At 32.3% G+C, this 23,317-nt stretch overlaps 2 protein-coding genes across 2 annotated transcripts; one reads left to right on the forward strand and one right to left on the reverse strand.

The window, feature by feature from the left end:
• Nucleotides 1-2,091: 2,091 nt before the first annotated feature.
• Nucleotides 2,092-16,381, forward strand: LOC136232813 (probable serine/threonine-protein kinase PBL16). The gene is made up of 6 exons (XM_066022236.1): nt 2,092-2,425; nt 7,199-7,503; nt 10,221-10,356; nt 12,179-12,315; nt 13,947-14,070; nt 15,358-16,381. The coding sequence occupies exons 1-6, from the start codon at nt 2,362-2,364 to the stop codon at nt 15,753-15,755; spliced, it is 1,164 nt and encodes a 387-aa protein (XP_065878308.1). The 5' UTR covers nt 2,092-2,361; the 3' UTR covers nt 15,756-16,381.
• Nucleotides 16,382-18,067: 1,686 nt separating this feature from the next.
• Nucleotides 18,068-22,641, reverse strand: LOC136232815 (ruBisCO large subunit-binding protein subunit beta, chloroplastic). The gene is made up of 15 exons (XM_066022238.1): nt 22,498-22,641; nt 21,497-21,744; nt 21,270-21,395; nt 20,851-20,988; nt 20,652-20,747; nt 20,306-20,548; nt 19,994-20,228; nt 19,671-19,840; nt 19,497-19,574; nt 19,335-19,406; nt 19,133-19,237; nt 18,906-18,998; nt 18,723-18,815; nt 18,359-18,482; nt 18,068-18,283 (listed from the first exon to the last, which is right to left on the reverse strand). Exons 2-15 carry the CDS (start codon nt 21,728-21,730, stop codon nt 18,270-18,272), a joined length of 1,821 nt encoding a protein of 606 aa, XP_065878310.1. The 5' UTR covers nt 21,731-21,744; nt 22,498-22,641; the 3' UTR covers nt 18,068-18,269.
• Nucleotides 22,642-23,317: the final 676 nt, after the last annotated feature.

A 23,317-nucleotide genomic window follows, 5' to 3' on the forward strand; every position in this document is an offset into this window, starting at 1 on the left:
ACCAAACAAAAGTTTACACAATCAGCTAGTCAAATGAGCTAACTAAAAAGGTAATCACCTAACTAATTGTTACCAAACAAAAGTTTACACAATCAGCTAGTCAAATGAGCTAACTAAAAAGGTAATCACCTAACAACTATTTTCCAAACAATGTCAAAATTTTGCACTAAAATAGTGCTAGTAAATAAATAAATTTTAGTCATTTTATAATATTCTTTATTTGGGCAAAGTATAAAATAAATACAGTAAAACCTTCATAAATTAATACTTTATAAATTAATAAGCTCTTTAAAATAATAATTTCTTCTGGTGCCGATTTGGACCAATTCACTAAAGTAATACTCAATAAATTAATATCTCTATAAATTAATAAAATTTCATGGTTCCGATATTATTAATTTATAGAGGTTTTACTGTATATGTGATTTATTGGATTGATGAACTTAAAAATTTACAAATACATGTATGTTATTTATGTTGGATATAATAATAATAAAACTATTCGTGAAGCTTAACTATGAATTTGTGGGAGGTTCGTTCGTTTTTCCAAATTGAAAGGCTATCATAGTGAGTATAGTGGAGAAAATGTTTGCATCCTCTAGACTCATATTAGAAGCAACCCTCTGTAGGAATTTGTGAATAGATTCTGTAGAAAAGATAATTAGGTTACAGAAAACTTATCAAGAAATCGAACTGTGTCGTGGCAGGAGCCACTTTCTTGAAAGCGATTTCAGTAGACGGAGATACAATCTGAGATCCGTTCACACCCCAAAGTTAACACAAAAGGCTTCCAAACTTGTGCACTCAAAGTTGGAAACCAGAGGAATATCACAAAGTAGTTTATTTGTCCAGAAAAATTTGGAGAGAAAAGAAAATAAAAAAAAACATGTCTTTCAGAAAGATAAAAAAACGACCTTTGTATTTCAGAGTAAAAACTGAACGTTGGAACGCGCAGTTGAGGAGAAAGAATAAGAGAAAATATCTCTGGCTAGTGGAGAAGAATTAGGAACTTAAACGTTCTGGTTTTCTTGTTTGAATAAAACTAAGTAGCTGTGGAAATAGTTAAAAAAAAGTAAAATAAATTGTGAGGAAAAATAAAATTCGGACCCTATCGGGACAGGCGCGAACGAACGAGCAAGCGCGTGTGTGTGGTATATTTTCCAAAACCCACCAAACACAATTTAAAAGCTCATAAGGTCCAAACTATTATAAACTCTTTCAACCTTTCATAAGTTTCCCATGTGGAATAGAAAAAGCTACTTTAATTGAAAAAACATTTCACATGTACACATATTTCAAAGGCTTAAGCCGTTTCCCACAGACTTTACCGGTATGGCAACTGATGTTTCATTATTGAAGGTCTCATTCATAACCTTTTTTTACTAAATCATGTATTGTGGGACAGATGGAATATAATGATGGAAATTAGGGTGTAATCGAACTGAGCCGAATTTTGACTTGCTCAAGCTTGCCTCGTCAAAAAAATTAACAATCTCGAACTTAACATACTGTTCATGAGCTACTCACGACCTTTTCGCGAACTTGTTAACGAGCTTTGCTCGCGACCAATTCGTTAATTCAGTTCCAGAACTTCGCACGCAAATAACTCATTAATTATTTTCATTAATTATATATATTAATTTGACTTTTTTTAATACAAAACTAGTTTTAAAATCTACAAAGCTAAAATTTACATAAAATTAATTTATTTTTTTTATATTTTCCAAAAAATTATTATTAAAAGAATAATTGAACCAAATTTGCTCACAAGTGTGTTTATATTATAATTGAGTTTATTCATGAACATATAATCAAGTTTACTTGTAAACTTTCAAACCGAGATTCACCGTACTCAAACTCAACTCATTTATAAATTAACCGTTTTACGCTCATGAACGGTTGGACTCATTTATACTCGTAATCGAAATATATAGTGTTGAGAAGGAATAATAGAGGAAATAAAAGAATGATGCTTTGGTGGGTATCAAAGTGCACCACCCACTAAAATCATAATCAATTCTGAATATTCATTCATTCATATACCAATAAATAATTAAATAAATAAATAGAAGAAACCTTTCTCTATTGTGGGCCCATCCCATCTCCGCCATAGCCAAGAACTTCCCACTCACTACCTCTCCTTTCTTCTCTTCTCTTCAACAACACTGCCTTTTTCATCATCTCCATTCTCATTCTCTCTCTCTCTCTCTCTAAACTTGTTTTTTCTTGAAGTTTTCTTGATTTTACTTAAAAATCTGATCATTATTTCATGTTTTGATTGATGGGTTTTTGTTTGTGGTGAAGAAAGAAAAAATCTTTGAAGAAAGAAAAAATCTTTGCTCTTTTTATATATATATAAGAATGGGGAATTGTTTGTGTAGATGGGAATCTTCAGTTTACAGAGTTTCATCAAATGCTAAACCAGGTTTGTTTGTTTGTTCTTTCTTGTTTCTTTGATTCTCTGTTTATCATTTCTTGTTCTTTGGATTCTGATATGAATATATTTGATTCTATTTATGAGTATCTCTTTCTCAATATTTGATTCTATTCAAGATTGGGATATGTTCTTGTTCTTTTAATGTTCATCTTCTGTTTCACTGTATCTGTCATGATTCTTTCACTAGGAATTTTCTGTATAATTCTTTAACTTTGAATTTTAGAGAGTGAAATTTTATATATTTTCGGATTAATTGAATAATAAATCGAGAAAAGTATTAAAATAAACTCAAACACTGTCCGTATTTTAAAATTTGATAAACAGGGCTATTAAGTTTCATTCTGTTAGTAAATACAGTCAAAATCAGTTAATAGTGTAAAAAAAGGTGACGTGATAACTAAAAAAGTTAATTTTGAAGAAATTTTACAGTGTTCCGGGAGTAAGCTCACAGTCAATAAAAATCATTTTAAATACCACTATACGAACATGATTGGTGGAAAGAAAAAATATATATATATATATGTCGTGAATTGATTGGTCGGAAGTATTACTCTAGGAGTACCCTAAAATTTTCCTTAATTCTGTTAGCAAAATGAGTTCAAATGGATTAACGTTGTTAAGAAAATTTATCAAATAGTATAAAATTTATCAATAGTATAAATATTAGTTCAAAAAGAGTTAAGATATTTAACTTTCATTACTTTTATAATTCACTTGGACTTTAAATAATAATAAATATTAACTTTGAAATATTAATGGCATCAATAGTTGTAATGATACTGAAATATGAAATATGGTTGTGAAAAATCTTACACATGAAAAAAATAAACAATTTCAATTATCAAATTGTATAGTTGATTTATAATTTTAAATTATATATATTATTTATTATATCATCCTATCCTCCAAGTTATTTGGTTGAATTAAACAAAACCCATCAATTAAATTCGAAATGTTCCAAATTTTATTCCTCAAATCTATATTTAGGATCTGTTTAGCTACTTATTGTTTGCTGTTTGTCTTTCGAAAAGAATGTTTTTTCAAAAAGCAGATATTCTCTGCTTTTGTAAAAAGCTACATTTTAGCTGTAAAAAACAAACAGGGTATCTAACCAAACATCTAAAACTCTGCCTTTTAAAGTGAAAAGGCAAACGAGAGGTGAAAAAGTAGGTAACCAAACACTTCCTTAGTCAACTCATAGATCAGTACAGTATATATTAAGGTGACGTTTGGTTTGTGGTCTTTAGGAATGAGAATGAGAGGGTTCCATTCCCTTTGTTCTTGTTTGTTTAAAAAAAATCATTCCCTTTACCCATTTTAGATTATGGGTTTACCCCACTTTAGGTTAAGCCCATTACCCCAGACCCTGTAGGGAATTGGATTCTCTTTACCCCATTCCTTTTCCTAAACATATCCAAACACATAGGGGAATTAGGGGGCGTTTGGTTCACATGAGGTAAGGGAAAAGGAATGAAGAAAGGGAAACCAAAGGAAATGAAAGGAATAAACATTGATTCCCCTATGTGTTTGGTTATGTTTAGGAAAGGGAATGTAATTTCAAACCTCTTGAATTTTTGAACTTTCAGATTTCTAGAATTTCAAAAAATTCTTGAACTTCAAAAATTATTAAATTCTGGAAATTTTGGAACTTGAATTTAAAAATTTTGAAATTTTGGAATTTTTAAAATTCCAGAATCCGAAAATTCTAGAATTTTGGAAATTCTGAAATTCCAGAATCTAGAATTTCTGGAATTTCAAAAATTCTGGAATTTCAAAAATTTTGGAATTTTAGAAATGCTGAAATTTCAGATATTCTGAAATTCTAGAAATTTTGGAAGTTCAAAATTCTGGAATTTTGAAAATTCTAGAATTTCAGAAATTCTAGAATCCAGAAATTCTGAAATTTTAGAAATTCCAGAAATTTTGGACTTTTTGAAAATTCTGGAATTTCAAAAATTTCAAAAATTCAGAAATTCTGGAATTTTATAAATTTTAGAGATTTGTGGTTCGATAAAATAAAAAGAACAAAAAAATTGGGAAAGGGAATCCAATTCCCTACAAGATTTGGGGTAATGGGTTAACCTAAAGTGGGGTAATCCTATAATCTAAAATGGGTAAAGGGAATGAATTTTTTTGTTAAACAAACAAGAACAAAGGGAATGAAACCCTTCCATTCCCATTCTCATTCCTAAAGACCCCGAACCAAACGCCCCCTTAATGTTTATTCATTTCTTTTCCTTTAGTTTCTCTTTTTTGATTCCTTTTTTTTTACCTCTTGTGAACCGACCATCTAAACATATCAAACACATAGGGAAATTAATGCTTATTCATTTCCTTTCCTTTAGTTTCTCTTTCTTGATTCCTTTTCTTTTACCTCTTGTGAACCAAACGCCCCCTAAATAGTCATAGTTTCTGATTTTAAGACAAGATAATGACTCAATGGATGGTTTTTACTAATTCATTTTAAAATTTTAGTTTACAAATATTATATTCCTATTAAAATTTAAATTTCTAGATTTATGTTTATAGGGTAGGAATATTATAATAGGAAAAGAAAGAAAGAACATGTAGGTACCTTTTTCAAGTTTCACACTCAACTTATTCCCACTCACCACTAATAAAGGTTTTCCACTTTTCTATTTTTCTATTATCTTTTGGAAGCTTCTCAATATGGTGGCCTCAAACTTATCTTCATATTTAGTATCTTTAGATCACTTGTATTTTAAGCATTCAGATACCAACTTTTTGAAATTGCTTGCTATTACTATTTTGGGTTTTCTTGTTTTGTTATTTTTGCATGATGTATTTTTATCTTAAAGAAAAAACAAATTAAAAATTTAGAAATTTGGTTCTTTTTCTTACAAATCACTATTCTTAACACGAGACCGGTCCTAACATTTTATGAGTTCTAGACGAAATAAAAGATAAAGGACTCTTAATAATAAAAATTGCACTTAAAAGTTTAAATAGAAAACGAACCTCATGTTATTTTGTTCAAAAAGACCTGAATGATATTATAACTATCAACATAGTAAAAAAAAAATTTATTATTATTATTATTATTATTATTATTATTATTATATATATATATATATATATATATATATATATAAATAAGAGATAAGGTACTAAAATAGGTTTATAGTTTTTGGGGAAGTATCAATTTAGGCTCAGGTCTAAATTGATACATTTTTTTTAAACGTTAAGTCTATATTAATACTATTTTTATACGTAACTACTTTCCTAAAAAATATAGACCTATTTTGGTATTTTATCCCTATAAAGAAAAAGGGTTTTTTTTACCCTGAATCTTGTCCAGGACCGACTCTCCTTAACAAAAGTAAGGAATTTGATTGGCCATATTAATTTTTTTTTCACGTTTGTAAGTTGATTTTATTGACGTGACATAATGAATCATTGACTTTTATTGATATGCTATATATTAATTTAATAATATAACATATTGACTTAATGATTTTCTAAGGGTAAAATTAATTTTTATATTGCGGGTAAATCTAAATTTCCTAAATAAGGGCAAAAATTTAAACTTTATCCCTATATATAATTATATATAGGGATAAGGTCCAAATTTGTCCCAATCAGTTTTGGGGAAGTCAGATTTACCTTATCATATCAAATTGTGTAATTTTACTTCTAATATTTCCAAGCAAGATCAATTTTATCCACATCTAACAAAAAAAATTAGCGAACTAATTTGATTGTTATTCGACTGTTATGTCGATCTTCCAAATAATTTTATCGATAAACTGAATCAGTTAGGTACATTTAGACATGATGTTTATAATTGTTTTAAATTTTAGTAACATTGTAAATATTTTATACGGTTTTTTTATAATTGGTTTTTTTATAATTAACTTATCCGGAAGATTTAAATATTAACATTCGAAGGTTGTATATAAATGTATTACTAATAGAATAAATATTTTAGACGTTTGAAATGTCCGATTTAATAATTAAATAACGAGTCAAATAACAGTAAAACAGTTAATTTAAATTTTCTGTTTAGTAAGACAATAGTCGAATAATTATCAAATAACTGTCAAATCAGTCCACTAAATTTCCTGTTAAATACAAGTAAAATTGATCTTGTTTAGAAACATAAGGGGTAAAATTGCATAATTGCATACGTTACAAGTCAATCTACGGGTTAAATGCACCATTGGTCACTGAACTTACATGGTTATCTCAAAATAGTCACTCAACTTCAATTTGTCTCAATAAAATCATTCAACTTTGAGTTTTGTCTCAATTAAGTCACTATAACGATTTTAATGATTAAAAATCATCGGAATGATGACATAAGTGGTACGTCAATATGAGACAACTCATATTTCTAACCGAAATGACACGTGACATCCACATATGCGCCACATGGCTATCATGTGTAGATTATTTTTATGGAAAAACTAAAATTTAGTTTTTTTTCATAAAAATACCCGATATGCGGCTGTCATATTTCGTTCCGGTCAGAGATTTGAGTTAACTTATGTTGACGTGTCATCCATGTCATTATTTCGATGCGTTTTAACCACTAAAATCGACGGAGTGGCCTAATTGAGACAAAACTCAAAGTTGGATGATTTTATTGAAACAAATTAGTGACTATTTTGAGACAATCATATAAGTTCAGTGACCAACGGTGCATTTAACCCGTCAATCTACATTGAACTTTATTCTCACATAATTATAACACACCATTATCACACGATAATTCATTTTGATACCATAATTTCTACATAGAATCTCCAAAAGAAGAAAGAGCATCGTCAAGAAATATAGATGCTAAAAGATTACCATCAAATCCTAGAGAAGTAGAAGACTTGCGTCGTAATGGAGCTGCGAATCCATTGATTGCATTTACTTTCGATGAACTTAAGATAATCACAGCTAACTTCCGGCAAGATCGGCTTTTGGGCGGCGGCGGCTTTGGAAGTGTTTATAAAGGCTTCATCGGCGAAGATATAAGACAAGGACTTGAGTCTCTCGCCGTTGCTGTCAAAGTTCACGATGGTGATAACAGCTTTCAAGGCCACAGAGAATGGCTGGTAAGTTATCTTATGAGTTTTGCTATTTACCACCCTAAATTACTTATCACCGTTTCTATTTGGACAATTTTGCCATTTGCATAAAAAGTTTCAAAACTGAAAAAAAAAATTGAGAGAAAATTTCAAAATTTGGCCTAAACGGCCGACCCATGGTGGGGGCGGATGCGCCATCCATTCCCACCATGGGTCGGGCGGATACCGCATCCATTTAGGCCAAATTTTGAAATGTGCAAAATTGTAAAAAATTTAGTGACGAAAAATATTAAAATCGTTCAATTTTTTGTGACGAAAAATGCAAAATTCTTCAATTTTTTAGAACGAAAAATGCAAAATCATCATAAAAAATATGTATTATTTTCATGAGTTCTTTGATAAAAAAAAATATAAATTTAATGTTTCCGACTCGTAATCATCCATTTTCGGGGTTCGGGTTGTCACACATCAATTATTTTCATAATTTCAATTATTGTTGTTCGGGTTCATGATTTTGGAGAGAAAATTTGCAGTTTTTGATCAAAATTATGAGAAGGGTAAAAAAGTCCAAGTGGGACGGTGATAATGATAAGTCATTTGGAGGCGGTATTTAGCAGCTCACTTATCTTATAGGTTAAATGCATCATGAATCACTGAACTTATATGGATATCTCAAAATGGTAACTCAAATTCAATTTGTCTCAATAAAATCACTCAACTTTAAGTTTTGTCTCAATTAGGTTACTCCTATGATTTTAATGATTAAAAGACATCAGAATGATGACATTTGTGACATGTCAGCATCAATCAACTCAGATTTCTGACTAAAATGACACGTGACATTTACGCATACGCCACCCGGTTGTCACATATCGGTTATTTTTATGAAAGAAAACACAAAATTAATGTTTTTCATAAAAATAACTGACTCGTGGCTGCAACATGTCGTTTCGGTCAAAGATATGAGTTGAGTTATACTGACGTGTCAGCTGTGGCATCATTCTGATGCTTTTTAACCATTAATATCGCCGAAGTAACCTAATTGAGACAAAATTCAAAATCGAGAGATTTTATTGAGACAAATTAAAGTTAAGTGACCATTTTGAAACAATTATGTAAGTTTAGTGATCAATGGTGCATTTAACCCTTATCTTATGTCCTAATCTTCTCGATTTTATTGATTAAGTTCTCGATCTTATATTTTGATATATTAAACTCTCGTATAATTATAGTCACACGGACAAATTGCATCCGATGTTATTGAAGTTTGAGATATATTTTTGAACTCGTTTTCTTTCAATAAAGTCATCACCAAATTTGCTTTTTTATTTCAATAAAATCAATTCAGTGAGACGGGTTAAATGCACCATTGTTAACTCATCTCAAAATAGTCAATTAACTTCAATTTGTCTCAGTAAAATTATTCAATTTTGAATTTTGTTCGATAAAGTCATTTCGGCGGCTTCAAGAGCAAAATGACACCGAAAATATGACGGGACTTCCACGTCAACATTAGTAACCTTTTATTGTTGCTGAAACGACATATGCATGTCATATAGGTGACTGAAACAACATGTGGCTGCCACCTAGCTGACATATACTGTTTTAATTAGTTAGGTGTCAGTCACATGTCATCTAGGTGATAGCCACATGTCGTTTCAACCAACGGTGCAAGTTGATTGTTGATGATGTGGCAACCACATCACTTTTCTCATGTCTTTTTTTTCTTTGAATCGCTCAAGAGATTTAATTGAGACAAACTTGAAAGTTAAATGTTTTTATTCAGACAAATTGAAGTTCAGTGGCCATTTTGAGTCAACCATGAAAGTTCAATGATCAATGGTGCTTTCAACCCGAATAATGATATTACAATCCTGTTAGAAATGACCAACTTCTACGTATATTCATAGTTGTCATTTATGTGCCACGTGTCAGTGTCTAAACAGTTGGTTTAAGCAAATAAAAAACGCTTAAAACATGAGGAGAGCTCATTCAAGTTGGCCCTAGGTAAATTCGTTTTCTGAACTTACAAAATATCTCGTTAGTATTTTGAACTTGCTTAAAATAACCTATTAGTCACCTCAATTTATTTAAAACGACATATTGACCTCTTTAAAGTTGCTTAGAGTGATATAGTCACTCCTTGAACTTGTATAAAGTGGTAAACTTTTCAATTGTCAAAATTTACTTTTGTTCTACCACGTGGACATAAGAAGTTGATCATATCACTTTAAATAAGTTCAGATGATATTAATGAGATACTATGTAAGTTTAGATAGTCAATCTTCTTTTTAGCTAAGTTTAGAGAGCTCCTGATATAGTAAGCCGATAAAAAATGTAACTTTTTTTTGTTGTCACGTGATAAAGTAAATCATTTCCAACATGGATATTACTTTACTATTCTACAGAAATTTTTCTATCTGAATGAGCCGGAATGATTTTATTGAAATAGATCTCAAACTTCTGTTACACGCATAAAACTCTCCGTACTAGAAAAATTACCTTAAAACTTGATAAAATAAAAAGAGCATTGCACGTTTCATCTATATTTCAGGTAAAATGAGCAATGCTCTTTTAACGAGTTCAATGTTCACGTCTAATTTCTTTTGTGATGTTAGAGATTTACATGTGTAATTATAATTGATAAAGAGCTCGACATGTCAAACTAAAAGACGAGGAACTCGATCAATAAAAAATATTTTTATTCTAATTAATATTACATTGGTTTGTGATGGAAAATATAGGCAGAAGTGATATTTTTGGGGCAGCTATCTCATCCAAATTTGGTGAAATTGATTGGATATTGCTGCGAAAATGAACACCGAGTTCTAATATACGAGTATATGGCTCGGGGTAGTGTTGAAAATAATCTCTTTTCAAGTAAGTATCTCTATAAGAATTTCTAATGTAAACTGAATCCGGTACTGATCCTTCCACTCAGATGATGTCACACCAATACTTGAAATGACATGGTATTATTTGAGTGAAAGGGATTAATATTTATCTGGTCCCATTTGTAGAAATTTTCCTCTTTAACTATATATTCTCTTTTCAATATTGCTTTAATAGAATAAATTTGCTTTATAAAAAATGGGGATAAACTGCAAATATACCCCTAATATTTACAGTCAGGAGCAATTTTATTTTTAATGTCTAAAATGTTACAATTTTACCCCTAACATTGGCGGCCAATAACAATTTTACCCTTAACGTTTTTAAGTATGATCAATTTTAGAAATAATTCATCAAACTGTCTTCTAGATCATGAATCTTGTCATCTAAATTTAACATGTGAGTCATTTTATTATTCATTAGTGACATATCATAAACATATGATAAGACGTGGAAATTTAAAAATAAAAATAAAAAATATACTGTCAATTTTATGAGTTAGAAAAAAAATCAAAATATTTTGTCGAATTAATTAATATTAACCTCCAAATCTATTATTAAACCACAGAAAATATGAAATTTTTTTTTAACGAACTGATATACAATTGGTGCGGAATAAGGAACAAAATATATATGTTACAATATTGTCTGAAATTAACCCAACTTGTCGAACATTAGGAGTAAAATTGCTATTGGCTGTCAACTTAGAGGTAAAATTGCACCATTTTAGACGTTATGGGTAAAATTGCTTCTGTCTGTAAACGTTAAGTGTACTTTTGCACCTTATCTCTAAAAAAAACAGGTAAATTGAATTTTTGTGGTCATAATGTTAGAAAGTATAAAGTTTAGTGACTCTTATTAGAGGTGGAAAAAGTACACATGATCTGATTACACGACACGTAATTTTAGTGTCTCGGTTTAGCTTTGTAGATAATGTGGTATTTTTGGGTTGGCACAAAACTGACACGTAAATTTTTTGGTTGGTTAGAGTTGATGTTCTGAAAGACATGAATATTTAAAATTATTGTTATATTTTCTCGTATTTTTATATGTCACTTTTTTTAAAATGTTAAATCTATATTTGTGCTATTTTGTACGTGAACCCTAAATTGATATTTCCAAAAAAAAAAACATAGGTTTGTTTTGATACCTTATCCCGATAATAAATAATTGGCATTTACATGTAGGGTAAATTACACTTATGGCCATTGAACTTCACGTTTTTCGATCATTTTTTCACCGAAATTGCTCACGTGGCATCTAATCACATGTTTCTATACCATGTGACATAATAAAAAAAATTAACCATAAATTAACTCAAGTGTCAATTAAAATTTTAATCACAAATTAACCTACGTGGCATATCGATTATTAATTACAATGAATAATTTTTTTTTTAATATGCTAGATGGCACTGACGTGACGTTGAGATGCCACGTGACCAATTTTTACGAAAAAATGATCGAAAAACATCAAAAGTGACTTTATTGGCAAAAACAAACTTAAATGATTTTATGAGACAAATTAAACTTTTGTGACGTTTTGAAGACATTGTCCAAACTTTTGTGACCACCCGCGTTAATGGGGGATAAAATTCACAATTTTAAAGGTTAGAGGCAAAATTGCTTCCGGATATTTTTGCACCTTATCTATTAATATACTTATCGTAATGTCTTGAATCAGTATAACACACTACGGCGGGAAGCAACGTGGTCTTGTTGGACTGTTTTCGATTCTCGTTTATATATTCTTTCGTTAAATCCGCACAACAATACTATTATTAATGTATACGTTTGTTTGATTGATATAGGGGTTTTACTTCCTCTTCCATGGCATATCAGAATGAAGATTGCATTTGGAGCAGCAAAAGGACTTGCCTTTCTACATGAAGCTGAAAAACCCGTTATTTATCGTGATTTTAAGACCTCGAATATTCTACTTGATCCGGTTAGTTAATCGAAAAATCATCATCTCATACAAATACTATGATTCTGTTTGCCAAATAGTTGTTAGCGGATTACGTTAGTTGTTAGCTTAGTTAGCTGATTTGATTAGCTGATTTTGTAAATTTAGCTCATATTACAATAAAACCTCTATAAATTAATACTCGATAAATTAATAAACTCTTTAAAATAATAATTTCTTCTGGTCCCGACTTGGGCCAGTTCAAAAAATGATGAAATTTAATAAATTAATAAGATAATAATTTTCTGGAACAACCCCTTATAAATACATTGTATTATTACCTCTATAAATTAATAATTTCTCAAATATATATGTGAAATATATATAGATATACATACTTGGGATAATTTAGCAAAATATGAATCTATAGTATTTTGTTTTTTCTTGAAATTTAAATCTAGTTGAATTTCATCTTTAACTATTCTTAGTGCATTCAAAAGTTCCGGTGTAGCCTTGTCAAATTTTAAAAAAAATTTGTAAAGAGTGGATGATGTTATAATTGCTTCCTTTCTTGTGACTGGTTTTAAAGGTACCATATCATCTTCAGCTTCATCCTCAATTGAATTTTGCATAACACTTGATACAATTTCTTCTAAATTTTGGACTTGTGGGTATTCATCATTTCCACCTGGATAATCCAATATTTGATTGACATTCATTTGATTGCGGTAACCAAGCTGACCAATCATTCCCTCAAGTTCATGAATGTCTGCTTCCGTGATTGCTTCCTCTAAATTCGTTGTGACATATTCATCCCCTGTACGAATCTTACAATGTTTGAAACGATTAATAATTTAAAATTTATTTTTAAAAAATTTAAATCACTCTATAAATTAATAATTATTAATCTATCGATTAATTAATATCTCTCTAAATTAATAAAATTTCATGGTCCCAACATTATTAATTTATAGAGGTTTTACTGTAGTTTGTGTAAAATGACAAATAAAGGCATTGATATTTTACGGCTATATTTTATTAGGGGCCTTAAAGGGTATGAATTAGGGGTAAAAATATCATTTAAAAGAGATATAACAATAAGCTAATTGAAAAAACTTCTAAAACGAGCTTTTTCAAAATTAGTTTTTTTGGATCCAACTTCTTTCAAACCTCTTTTCACCCAACGTTACTATTAGAGATTTGACTAGTCAAAACCTCTAAAGTGGCTCAAACATCTAATTTTATTCTAAAAAGCTCTTTACCAAACAGGGCCTATATATGTTGCACGGAAACAGAAACAAACAACGGAAACGTTATTTCCAAACAAAAAATATAGCTAGGAAACGAAAACGAAACATGAAAACGGTATTGAACAGGAGTTTCCGTGCAATATATCCTGTTAGTTAACGAAAAATCATCATCTCATACAAATACTATGTTGCACGAAAACAAAAAGGGACATTCGGAAAAGTTATTTCTAGAAAAAACATAGCTAGGAAACGAAACATGGAAACCGTATTGAATAGAAGTTTCCGTGCAACATAGATATAATCGAATTCAAATAGTTTACCCAGTAATTAGTCCAAACTGCTAATCAAAAGAGCATTTTATTATGAACTTATGAAGAATTTTTGCTTGTTTGAGTTAAATTAGCCAACTGCATTTGCTTACAGGACTATAACGCGAAACTCTCCGATTTTGGTCTCGCGAAAGACGGGCCTATGGGAGATAAAACACACGTTTCTACTCGAATAATGGGAACATACGGATATGCAGCACCCGAATATATAATGACAGGTTCGAATCTGTTCTATATCATCATTTTTACAAAGTCGAATTCGAGTGTTAGTACTAATTCGCAGCATTTTTACAAAGTCGAATTCTAGTATGAGTACTAATTCGCAGCATTTTTACGAAGTTGAATTCGAGCATTAGTACTAATTTTTTTGCAGAATTTATACGTAGTCGAATTCGAGCATTAGTACTAATTCGCAGCATTTTTACAAAGTCGAATTCGAGTGTTACTACTAATTCGCAGCATTTTACGAAGTCGAATTTGAGTGTGTACTATTTCACAGCACTTTTTACAAAGTCGAGTTAAAGTATTAGTACTACTTCGCAGCATTTTTACAAAGTTGAATTCGAGCATTAGTACTAATTTGCAGCATTTTTACGAAGTCGAATTCGAGCATTAGTACTAATTCGTAGCATTTTTACGAAGTCGAATTCAAGTGTTTTTACTAATTGGCAGCAATTTTTTTAGGAAGTCGAATTCAAGTGCTTGTACTAATTCGCAGCATTTTTACAAAGTCGAATCGAGCATTAGTACTAATTCGCAACACTTTTACGAAGTCGAATTCAAGTGTTAGTACTAATTCGTAGCATTTTTACGGAGTTGAATTCAAGCATTAGTACTAATTTGCAGCATTTATACGAAGTCGAATTCGAGCATTAGTACTAATTTGCAGCATTTTAACGAAGTTGAACTCAGGTGTTAGTACTAATTCGCATCATTTTCACGAAGTCGAATTCGAGTATTAGTACTAATTCGCAACATTTTTACAAAGTTGAATTCAAGTGTTAGTACTAATTCGCAGCATTTTTACGAAGAATTCGAGTATTACTACTAATTTGCAGCATTTTTACAAAGTTGAATTCGTACCGAGTTGAATTCAAGCATTAGTACTAATTCGCAGCATTTTACGATGTCGAATTCCAGTGTTAGTACTAATTTGCAGCATTTTACGAAGTCAAATTCGAATGATTCGCAGCATTTTTAAGAAGTCGAATTCGAATGTCAGTATTAATTCGCAACATTTGAATTCAAGTTGGAGTGTTAGTACTAATTCGCAGCATTTTTAAGAAGTCGAATTCGAGCATTAGTACTAATTCGCAGCATTTTTACGAAGTCGAATTCTAGTGTTAGTACTAATTCACTGCATTTTTACGAAGTCGAATTCAAGCATTTGTACTAATTTGCAACATTTTTACGAAGTCGAACGAGCATTAGTACTAATTCGCAGCATTTTTACAAAGTCGAATTCGAATGTTAGTACTAATTCGCCCGAACATTATATATTGCAGGACATTTGACTCCAAGGAGCGATGTATACAGCTTCGGAGTAGTTCTTCTCGAGCTTATTACGGGCCGAAAATCTTTAGACAAATCGCGTCCTGCACGAGAGCAAAACCTCACCGAATGGGCGCTCCCGTTACTGAAAGAGAAGAAGAAACTGCTGAACATTGTAGACCAAAGATTACAGGAGGATTATCCTATCAAAGGGGTGCATAAGGCAGCAATGCTAGCTTATCATTGCTTGAACCGGAACCCGAAAGCGCGGCCTCTGATGCGGGATATCGTTGATTCTTTGGAACCTTTGCAGGTCTCAGAAGAAGGTGAAAATGGGAATGGAAAGCCTTTGATTATGGTCATCAATAATGTAGCAGATGGTGAGTTGAAAAGAAAAGAAGAGCCTCTGTAATTTACATCTTTTGGTTTCAATCTTGAGCTAATACAGATTTTTGGCTTAATACCTCGGCCACCCGCCGCGCCTGAACTTGTCCAGGAAAACTTGATTGGCCTCTTAAACGTTTAAAGTGTCTCGATAACCCTCTCAATTTGCATAAAATATCTAGATCGTTTCATCAACTTGCATAAAATATAGTCAATTAATCACTCGGTTGCAAAAACAAAAAAAAAAAAAAAATTGCATGCCGAATGTGTGTTGCACAGGTCTTGGAAAAGCAAAACGACGGTGGTAGGGGTATTGAGATTCTAATACAAGAAAGGTCAAGTTTTACAAGTAAGAACTTCATTTTGAATATGTTTTATTCTATCATTTGGATTATGTAACAGTAATAACATTCTAAGACACGTGCAACACAACTTCTACATGTATCCTACTTTTTTGTAACAGAGTGATGATTAATTACATTTTAAACAAGTTGAGGGAACTGTCACGACATTTTAAACAAGTTCATGGGACAATCAAGTTTTTTGAACAAGTCCAGAGCGGATTTATCAGGACTAGGTTTTTCTTTATGGAGTATCTAATGACTTGTCACATTTTTTTTCTTTTCATACTAAAACATGATTATGATAAAATAATATTACGTGGTGATAGTTAGAGGTAAAAAGGGATTTCGTGAGATCTATATATATTCCACGTAGGGTTGCAAATGGGATGAAAATTATTCGTACCTATGGAAATCCGTTCTAACGAGGACAAGGAATCACTATTTAATTTCCTCATAGAATGGAGATGGGGAAAGAAAATTCCCTCAAAAGCGGGGATGGGACGGGATGGGGATTGCGCTCCCCTACAGGGATTCACATCCCTATTTGTGGTTTATGTGAATTTTTAGATTTTTAGTTTTATATTTGAATAATTTTTTATTTTTTTATTTGGTAGATTGATATATACAATGTATTATGATTGGTGCAGTTCTTTTTAATTATACTAATATTTAAATATTAGAGTATAGACTTGATATATATGTTGTATCAGGATTTTCACATACATGCAAATGAATTTGCTCATTCACCGTTAGATATAAACTTATTAAATTTAAATTTATTAAATCTAAGCCTCAAGATGCTTTGAATCTCCATCTTAGGATTCTAATAAGCCTTCAATTGTCCCCTAACTTTCAAAATTGTAAATCACCCTTTTATATTGTTCAATTGCATTCAGTATTCTAAATTTCAACTGTCCATGAACTTTCTAAAAATTCATAATTATTTGTATATTTGGTATTTTTGACACGTAAAACGCTCTTTACCAAACAGGGCCATTATATTTACCTAATTATATTATATGTAAAAAAATTAAATTTACTTAAAAAAGTATTATTTGAAATTATGAATAGGCTAGTACGAGGATAATTAACAGAATAAAATCTGCCATCTCAGCTATCCAATTGGTGGTTTGGGTAAAGGATATAGGTGATTTGCTGATTTTAGGAGATCAGGACCCAATTGATTTACGGTGTAGTATATATCAAGGGCCGAAAGGGCCGAATTGAGCTTTATGCCAATAAGATTTGAAGCATCTAGAAGGCTGTAAATGAGCCGAGCCGCTTCGGCAAGATTTGTCAACGAACCGCTCGTGAGCACAATTTACTGACTCGGTTCATAAACAAGCCATATTTGAACAGGCCAAAACTCTGCTCAAAAGGTCGTGAACAGACTCAATGAGAACATTTATGAACAAATTTTAATTTTGTAGAAAACTATATAGTTTTATATTAGTTCACAAATATCTAAACTTAATATTATTTCATTTGCTATTAGATGAATTCGTTCACAACATAATAAATGAGTAATACACATTATTTGTAAGCATCTTATTTATTTATTCACGAACTTTGCTTGTGAGCTTGCTTATGTACACAATTAAAGAGTTATTTGTGAGCAAATTTCACAAATATAATTAACATTACTCACAATAATTCATGGTTAGATAATTTTCTTAATGAACCAAGTCCAAAAAGGATTTTAGGCTCGAAACAAGCTCGAAGGTTGGTTCGAGCAAAGTCAAAGCTCGGCTCAGGCTCGAGCTCGTTAATTTTATAGCAAGCTCGAGCTCGTTAATTTTATAGCGAGCCGAACTTGAGCAGGTCAAAGCTCGGCTCGGCTCAGCTCGATTACAGCTCTAATTTTGCCCCTGCCTAAGGGGTACGCCTCTCGGCGTCACTTGACAGGCGGCAACCTCACCCCTTCTCTGTTTTACGCAGAAACTGGTTTTACCATGGGTTACTGATAATCAATTGCTAGCAAAAGAAAAAGGAGGACTGGAGCTTAAAATGGCTAATAATTAAAATTTCACAAACTTGATTGCAGGATAATGCCGCATTCTAAGTAAAGCTATCCTCATCAGAATTCATCTATATATTTCCTAGCCATACCATTTCGTTGATTACTTAAATTTACAAAAATTATGTGATTCAACTCTCGTCTTTATTCGTGGCTCACCTCATTCCTCCCTCGATGGAGCTCAGTAACCGTATCCTGTTGCAATATCACCAATTTTCAGTAACAATCAAAACAACACAAGGGCAGAGTAAGAGTCCTAAAGATACACACCTGAATTGTCCATTGGATTGGCGGCCGGTGCTGCTTCTGGCTCCTTGATCTCAACAACTACACAATCAGACATCAAGAAAGTCTTTGCTACAGATGATGCATGCTCCAGGCAACATCTAACCACCTGACATACAATTCACCTCTGGTGTTAAACAAATAACGCTTCCGAGCATTCAAAATTTCTACCGACAATATTATTATCTTCAACCAAGTTTTCGTCAGTTCTCAAAACCATGCTTCGCTTGCCGTCATATAGTTAATTTCAACCATGGTAAATTTGCAAACTTGCTTTCACCAGATTCTGTTGTTATTTATTGACAACATAAAATACAATACAAGGAAAAAAAGTTTAGTTAACACTCACCTTTGTTGGATCGATAATACCAGCAGCCATTAGATCTTCATATTTTCCAGTAGCAGCATTGTATCCATATTTGGGATTGTCACTGGACAGCACCTGTTATGTTCAAATGAAATTGACAATCTCAGCAGCAAACAATATGAAATCTAAGCAAGTCGTTGTGTAAATGATTGCAGTATTACGTACCTTCTCACTGACCACACTTCCGTTAACACCAGCATTCTTTGCAATTAATTTCAATGGGTAACTTAGAGCTCTCTTCACAATATCTGCCCCAACCTGTGACCAGCAAATATATATATATGAGAAACACAAGTTTATGTAAATTATTACCTTGACAAGCTAGCATGATCAAATAACTTATACGGCATTTTTATGCAAGCTTGAATTTATGTTATCCCACACATTATTACCCTTTCTTCGTCATTTTCAAGGGTGGCTTTGATAGCATCCACCTTTGATGCGAGTCTCAACAGAGTGCATCCTCCACCAACAACAATGCCTTCTTCAACAGCTGCCTGAGAATGATCAAGTTTAAACTACAATGAGGCCACAACAACCTTTTTTGGACACAAAATAAACGGATAAAATAGCATTACATTACTATTAAATTACCTTGGTTGCATTAAGTGCATCTTCAACTCTCAATTTCTTTTCTTTAAGTTCAGTCTCAGTTTGTGCTCCAACCTTCAAAATTTGAGGGAAACGTATTTTAAGAAAGAAATGTGCGCAACAAAATTCCGTCTAAGAATATTCATTCGGAATCAAATTATCTACCTGTATGACAGCAACACCACCAGACAGTTTTGCAATTCTCTCATTCAGTTTTTCCTTCTCATAGTCTTGATCAGCAGCCTGCAAAAATGAAATCAGTCATCGACACTCAATTCAGGAGGAGAAACATGACATGATGATTGCGTATTGAAATATAAATTTCTGAAACTCTCATACCTCGATAAGATTTTTTATTTGTGCAACTCTCTTGTTTACTGCTTCTTGGGTGCTTCCATCTCCAACAATGGTCGTAATATCCTTAGTAAGGACCACTTTAGAAGCATTGCCCAGAACCTCTTTGCCAACTTTGTCCAAGGCAAGTCCTACCTCTTCTCTAACAACAGTCCCTGTAAGCATGTTGAACAAACGTTTCAATGTTTGGCCCTATAATAGTGAAGGGGCTCAATAAACAGAATAAATGAGAATAATTCTGACAAGGAGAAAGAAAGCAGAGAAAACGTAAGACAAAATTGACAGGAGATAGTAGCATTTGCACTAACCGCCGGTTAAAATGGCTATATCCTCAAGGTACTGGCTCTTGCGCTCTCCAAAACCAGGAGCTTTAAGAGCAGCAATCTTCAAAGCACCTCTAAGCTTATTCACAACTAGTGTTGCTAAGGCTTCCTGCTCAATATCTTCAGCAATAATGAGTATCGGGTATCCGCTTCTGATTGCATCTTCCAAAACGTTAACGAGATCCCTTGCATTTGTTATTTTTTTATCCACAAGAAGTAACTGCAACCATAATATGCACCGTTTATTAGAAATTAACAAAATAATAATTAAGAAAATGAGTGTTATGGATAGCATACCTTGCAGTTCTCATACTCAACTGACATTTTTTCACTGTCAGTGACAAAGTAAGGTGAGATATATCCACGATCAAATTGCATTCCCTCAACAACATAGAGGCTGTTCTCTGCACTTTTTCCCTCTTCAAGGGTTACGACTCCCTTCCGCCCCACTTTACTCATGGCTTCAGCTATCATTTGACCTACTTCATAATTGTTGCCTGCACTAACAGCTGCAACATCTGCGAGCTCACTGTCTTCAACCTGCAATCCCAACTACTGTCACTCAACCCCTTCCACATAAATTAAACAAGAAAACATCAAAATCAAATCAATGATGGAAATCTATTAAGCAGGTCCATATTACATCTTTTGATATTGACTTAAGTTCAGCCACTAGAGCCTTTGTGGTCTTCTCAATACCCCTAGTAATCAATACAGGATTTGCACCAGCAGCCACAACCTGAAGAGTGAAATTAGGCAGTAATAAGAATATGAAACAACAGCTAACACAAACATATTATTAAGATCGTCATGTAGAAGATAGAAAAACTCATCCTACAGACCTTGACACCTTCAGCAATAAGGCCCTGAGCAAGAACAACAGATGTTGTGGTTCCATCACCAGCCAAGTCGTTTGTCTTGGCAGCTGCCTGTCTCACTAATTTGGCACCAATGTTCTCAACTGGATCCTCCAATTCAACCTGCAACTCTCAGGTGAAGTACTCAGTAAATAATCTTAAGCAAGATTTTGCATTTTTAGATAATAACAAAAAAATATATATGTATGAAACAAATCTTTGTAAGAAATGAACAACCACTAAATAATTTGATATGCTTCCTGTGCAGAACTCTTATCTATCTACTAGTGTAGGATGAACAACCACTAAATAATTTGATATGCTTCCTGTGCAGAACTCTTATCTATCTACAGCTTCAAATTATACAGAGAACACAGCCTTAGTATGAAAAAGAACCAGCATACCTCCTTAGCAACAGTAACACCATCATTCACAATTTTAGGAGAGCCATATTTGCTCTCGAGAACAACATTCCGCCCTTTAGGTCCAAGGGTGACCCCAACTAAATCTGCAAGCTTGTTCACACCATTCTGCAGCAATAGACAATAGCTCATAAGGCATAACAAAAGGAAAAAAATAGAAAAAGCCCATCTAATTAGCCAAAAATAAATTTATCAGAATTCAAACTCACTTGCAATCTTTTAATTGCTGATCCATCCTTGTTGAAATGCAATTCCTTGGCCATGGCGCTAATCTTGGTAGAACGCAATCTACGAGAACCCACATTCTGTTTTCTACCTAATGAGCCGCCAGAAATGGAGGCAAAAGATGAAAACCTGTTTGAAGAAGACGCAAGTCTCTTATCCATGCCATTTGGAGCAGCCAATGATCCAACTGAAGACATTCCACTAAAGGTTGATGCCATTTTCTATTTGACAGCTGGTAAAGAAACAAATACAAATTTCAGGTGGAAAGAATCCTCATAACAACAAGAAATTAAGATGTTTACTTCAAATTCGAGTTAAAATTCTTCTAAGAAAGAGCCAAAATGGGTTCACTTCAATTTAAGTTTACTCTTTATAATGTAAACAACATTGTACAGATTCAAATGTCTGAATTCCAGCAATTTCAAACAACTACAAAGGATTTTCAGTACTCAATACATTCACTTTCCAAAATAGATTAATTACCCACTGAAAAATCAAAAGCCCCCAGCGTCCGTGACTTAAACCGCATAACACTTCAATTTCAGTTTACTCTTTATAATGTAAACAATATTATACAGATTCAAATGTCTGAATTCCAGCAATTTCAAACAACTACATCGGATTTTCAGTCCTCAATACATTCACTTCCCAAAATAGATTAATTACCCACTGAAAAATCAAAAGCCCCCAGCGTCCGTGACTTAAACCGCAGAATAAATTTTCAAACGAAGATAAACTAAAAGATTAACCTTCACTATCCTCAAACATTATCTGAAAAATTATTCAATTATACGACAAATTACCAATAAACGAAGCTAAAAAGAAGAAAGGAGCTAACAGTAGCCAATTAGCTCATTCCAGAAAACACGGACAACGAAGAAGATAGAAATGAAATGACAAACATCAATCAATCGATTCTAGTTCTATCTTAATACCGTTAATTGAATGCCATAAAAGAAGAAGGATAAGTGTGTAAGAAGCTGACCTGAGGAAATGAGACGGCTGCAGAAACTAGGGTTTAAGAAGGGAGAGTTGGATTGTGGATGAGAAGCGTTAAATGTTTGTTACCTTCAATTCAAATAGTGCCTTTAGAGATTGGTTATCTGTTGCAGCCAAAGCCCGTTTTCATTGTCTTATGTTGGAACCCTCTAGAACATATCAATTACTGTTTGATACTTTTATTTTCCATTAATATATCATTTGCCTCTGAATTTGTCCAAAAACTTTAATTGATCCCTACATTTTCAAAGAGATCCTTTAACTTTAAGGATGGCAATGAGCAGAATACCTATGTATAATGTCAATCATAAATTTTTATCCGTTTATTTTTTAACTACCCGTATCTGTCTTAACGGGTATACTTTGTGCATCTCATACCTATCTCATTTAATTCACGGTTAAGAATCAATAAAGAAAACAAAAAAAATATTATAAATTTAAGGGTAATTAATTTATTAGTTTCTATATTTTGACAAAACATAATGTTTAGTCCCTGTATTTTCAAAAACACATAGTAAGATCTCTAACCTTTTTCTCAATGAATTGTTTAGTCCTTCCATCTGTTTGTTAGATTTTTTACCGTTTATGAATTCAGAAATGACTAAATTACACTTTACTATTTATCAGTCAAAAGCAATTCACACTTCTATGTCTTTCTCTCACAACTCGCGCTCATAAAAAAATGGAGAAAGGATTGAATCCCTAACCCATAATCGAATCACTCATGCTCACTCTTCCTGTTTGAATTGAAGGTAGAAATCGACTCAAATCTCCCTCGCTTACTCTTCCTGTTAGAATTGGAGGTG

The sequence above is a fragment of the Euphorbia lathyris genome, chromosome 6 (genome assembly GCF_963576675.1).
Source record: "Euphorbia lathyris chromosome 6, ddEupLath1.1, whole genome shotgun sequence".
Classification (NCBI taxonomy): Eukaryota; Viridiplantae; Streptophyta; class Magnoliopsida; order Malpighiales; family Euphorbiaceae; genus Euphorbia; species Euphorbia lathyris.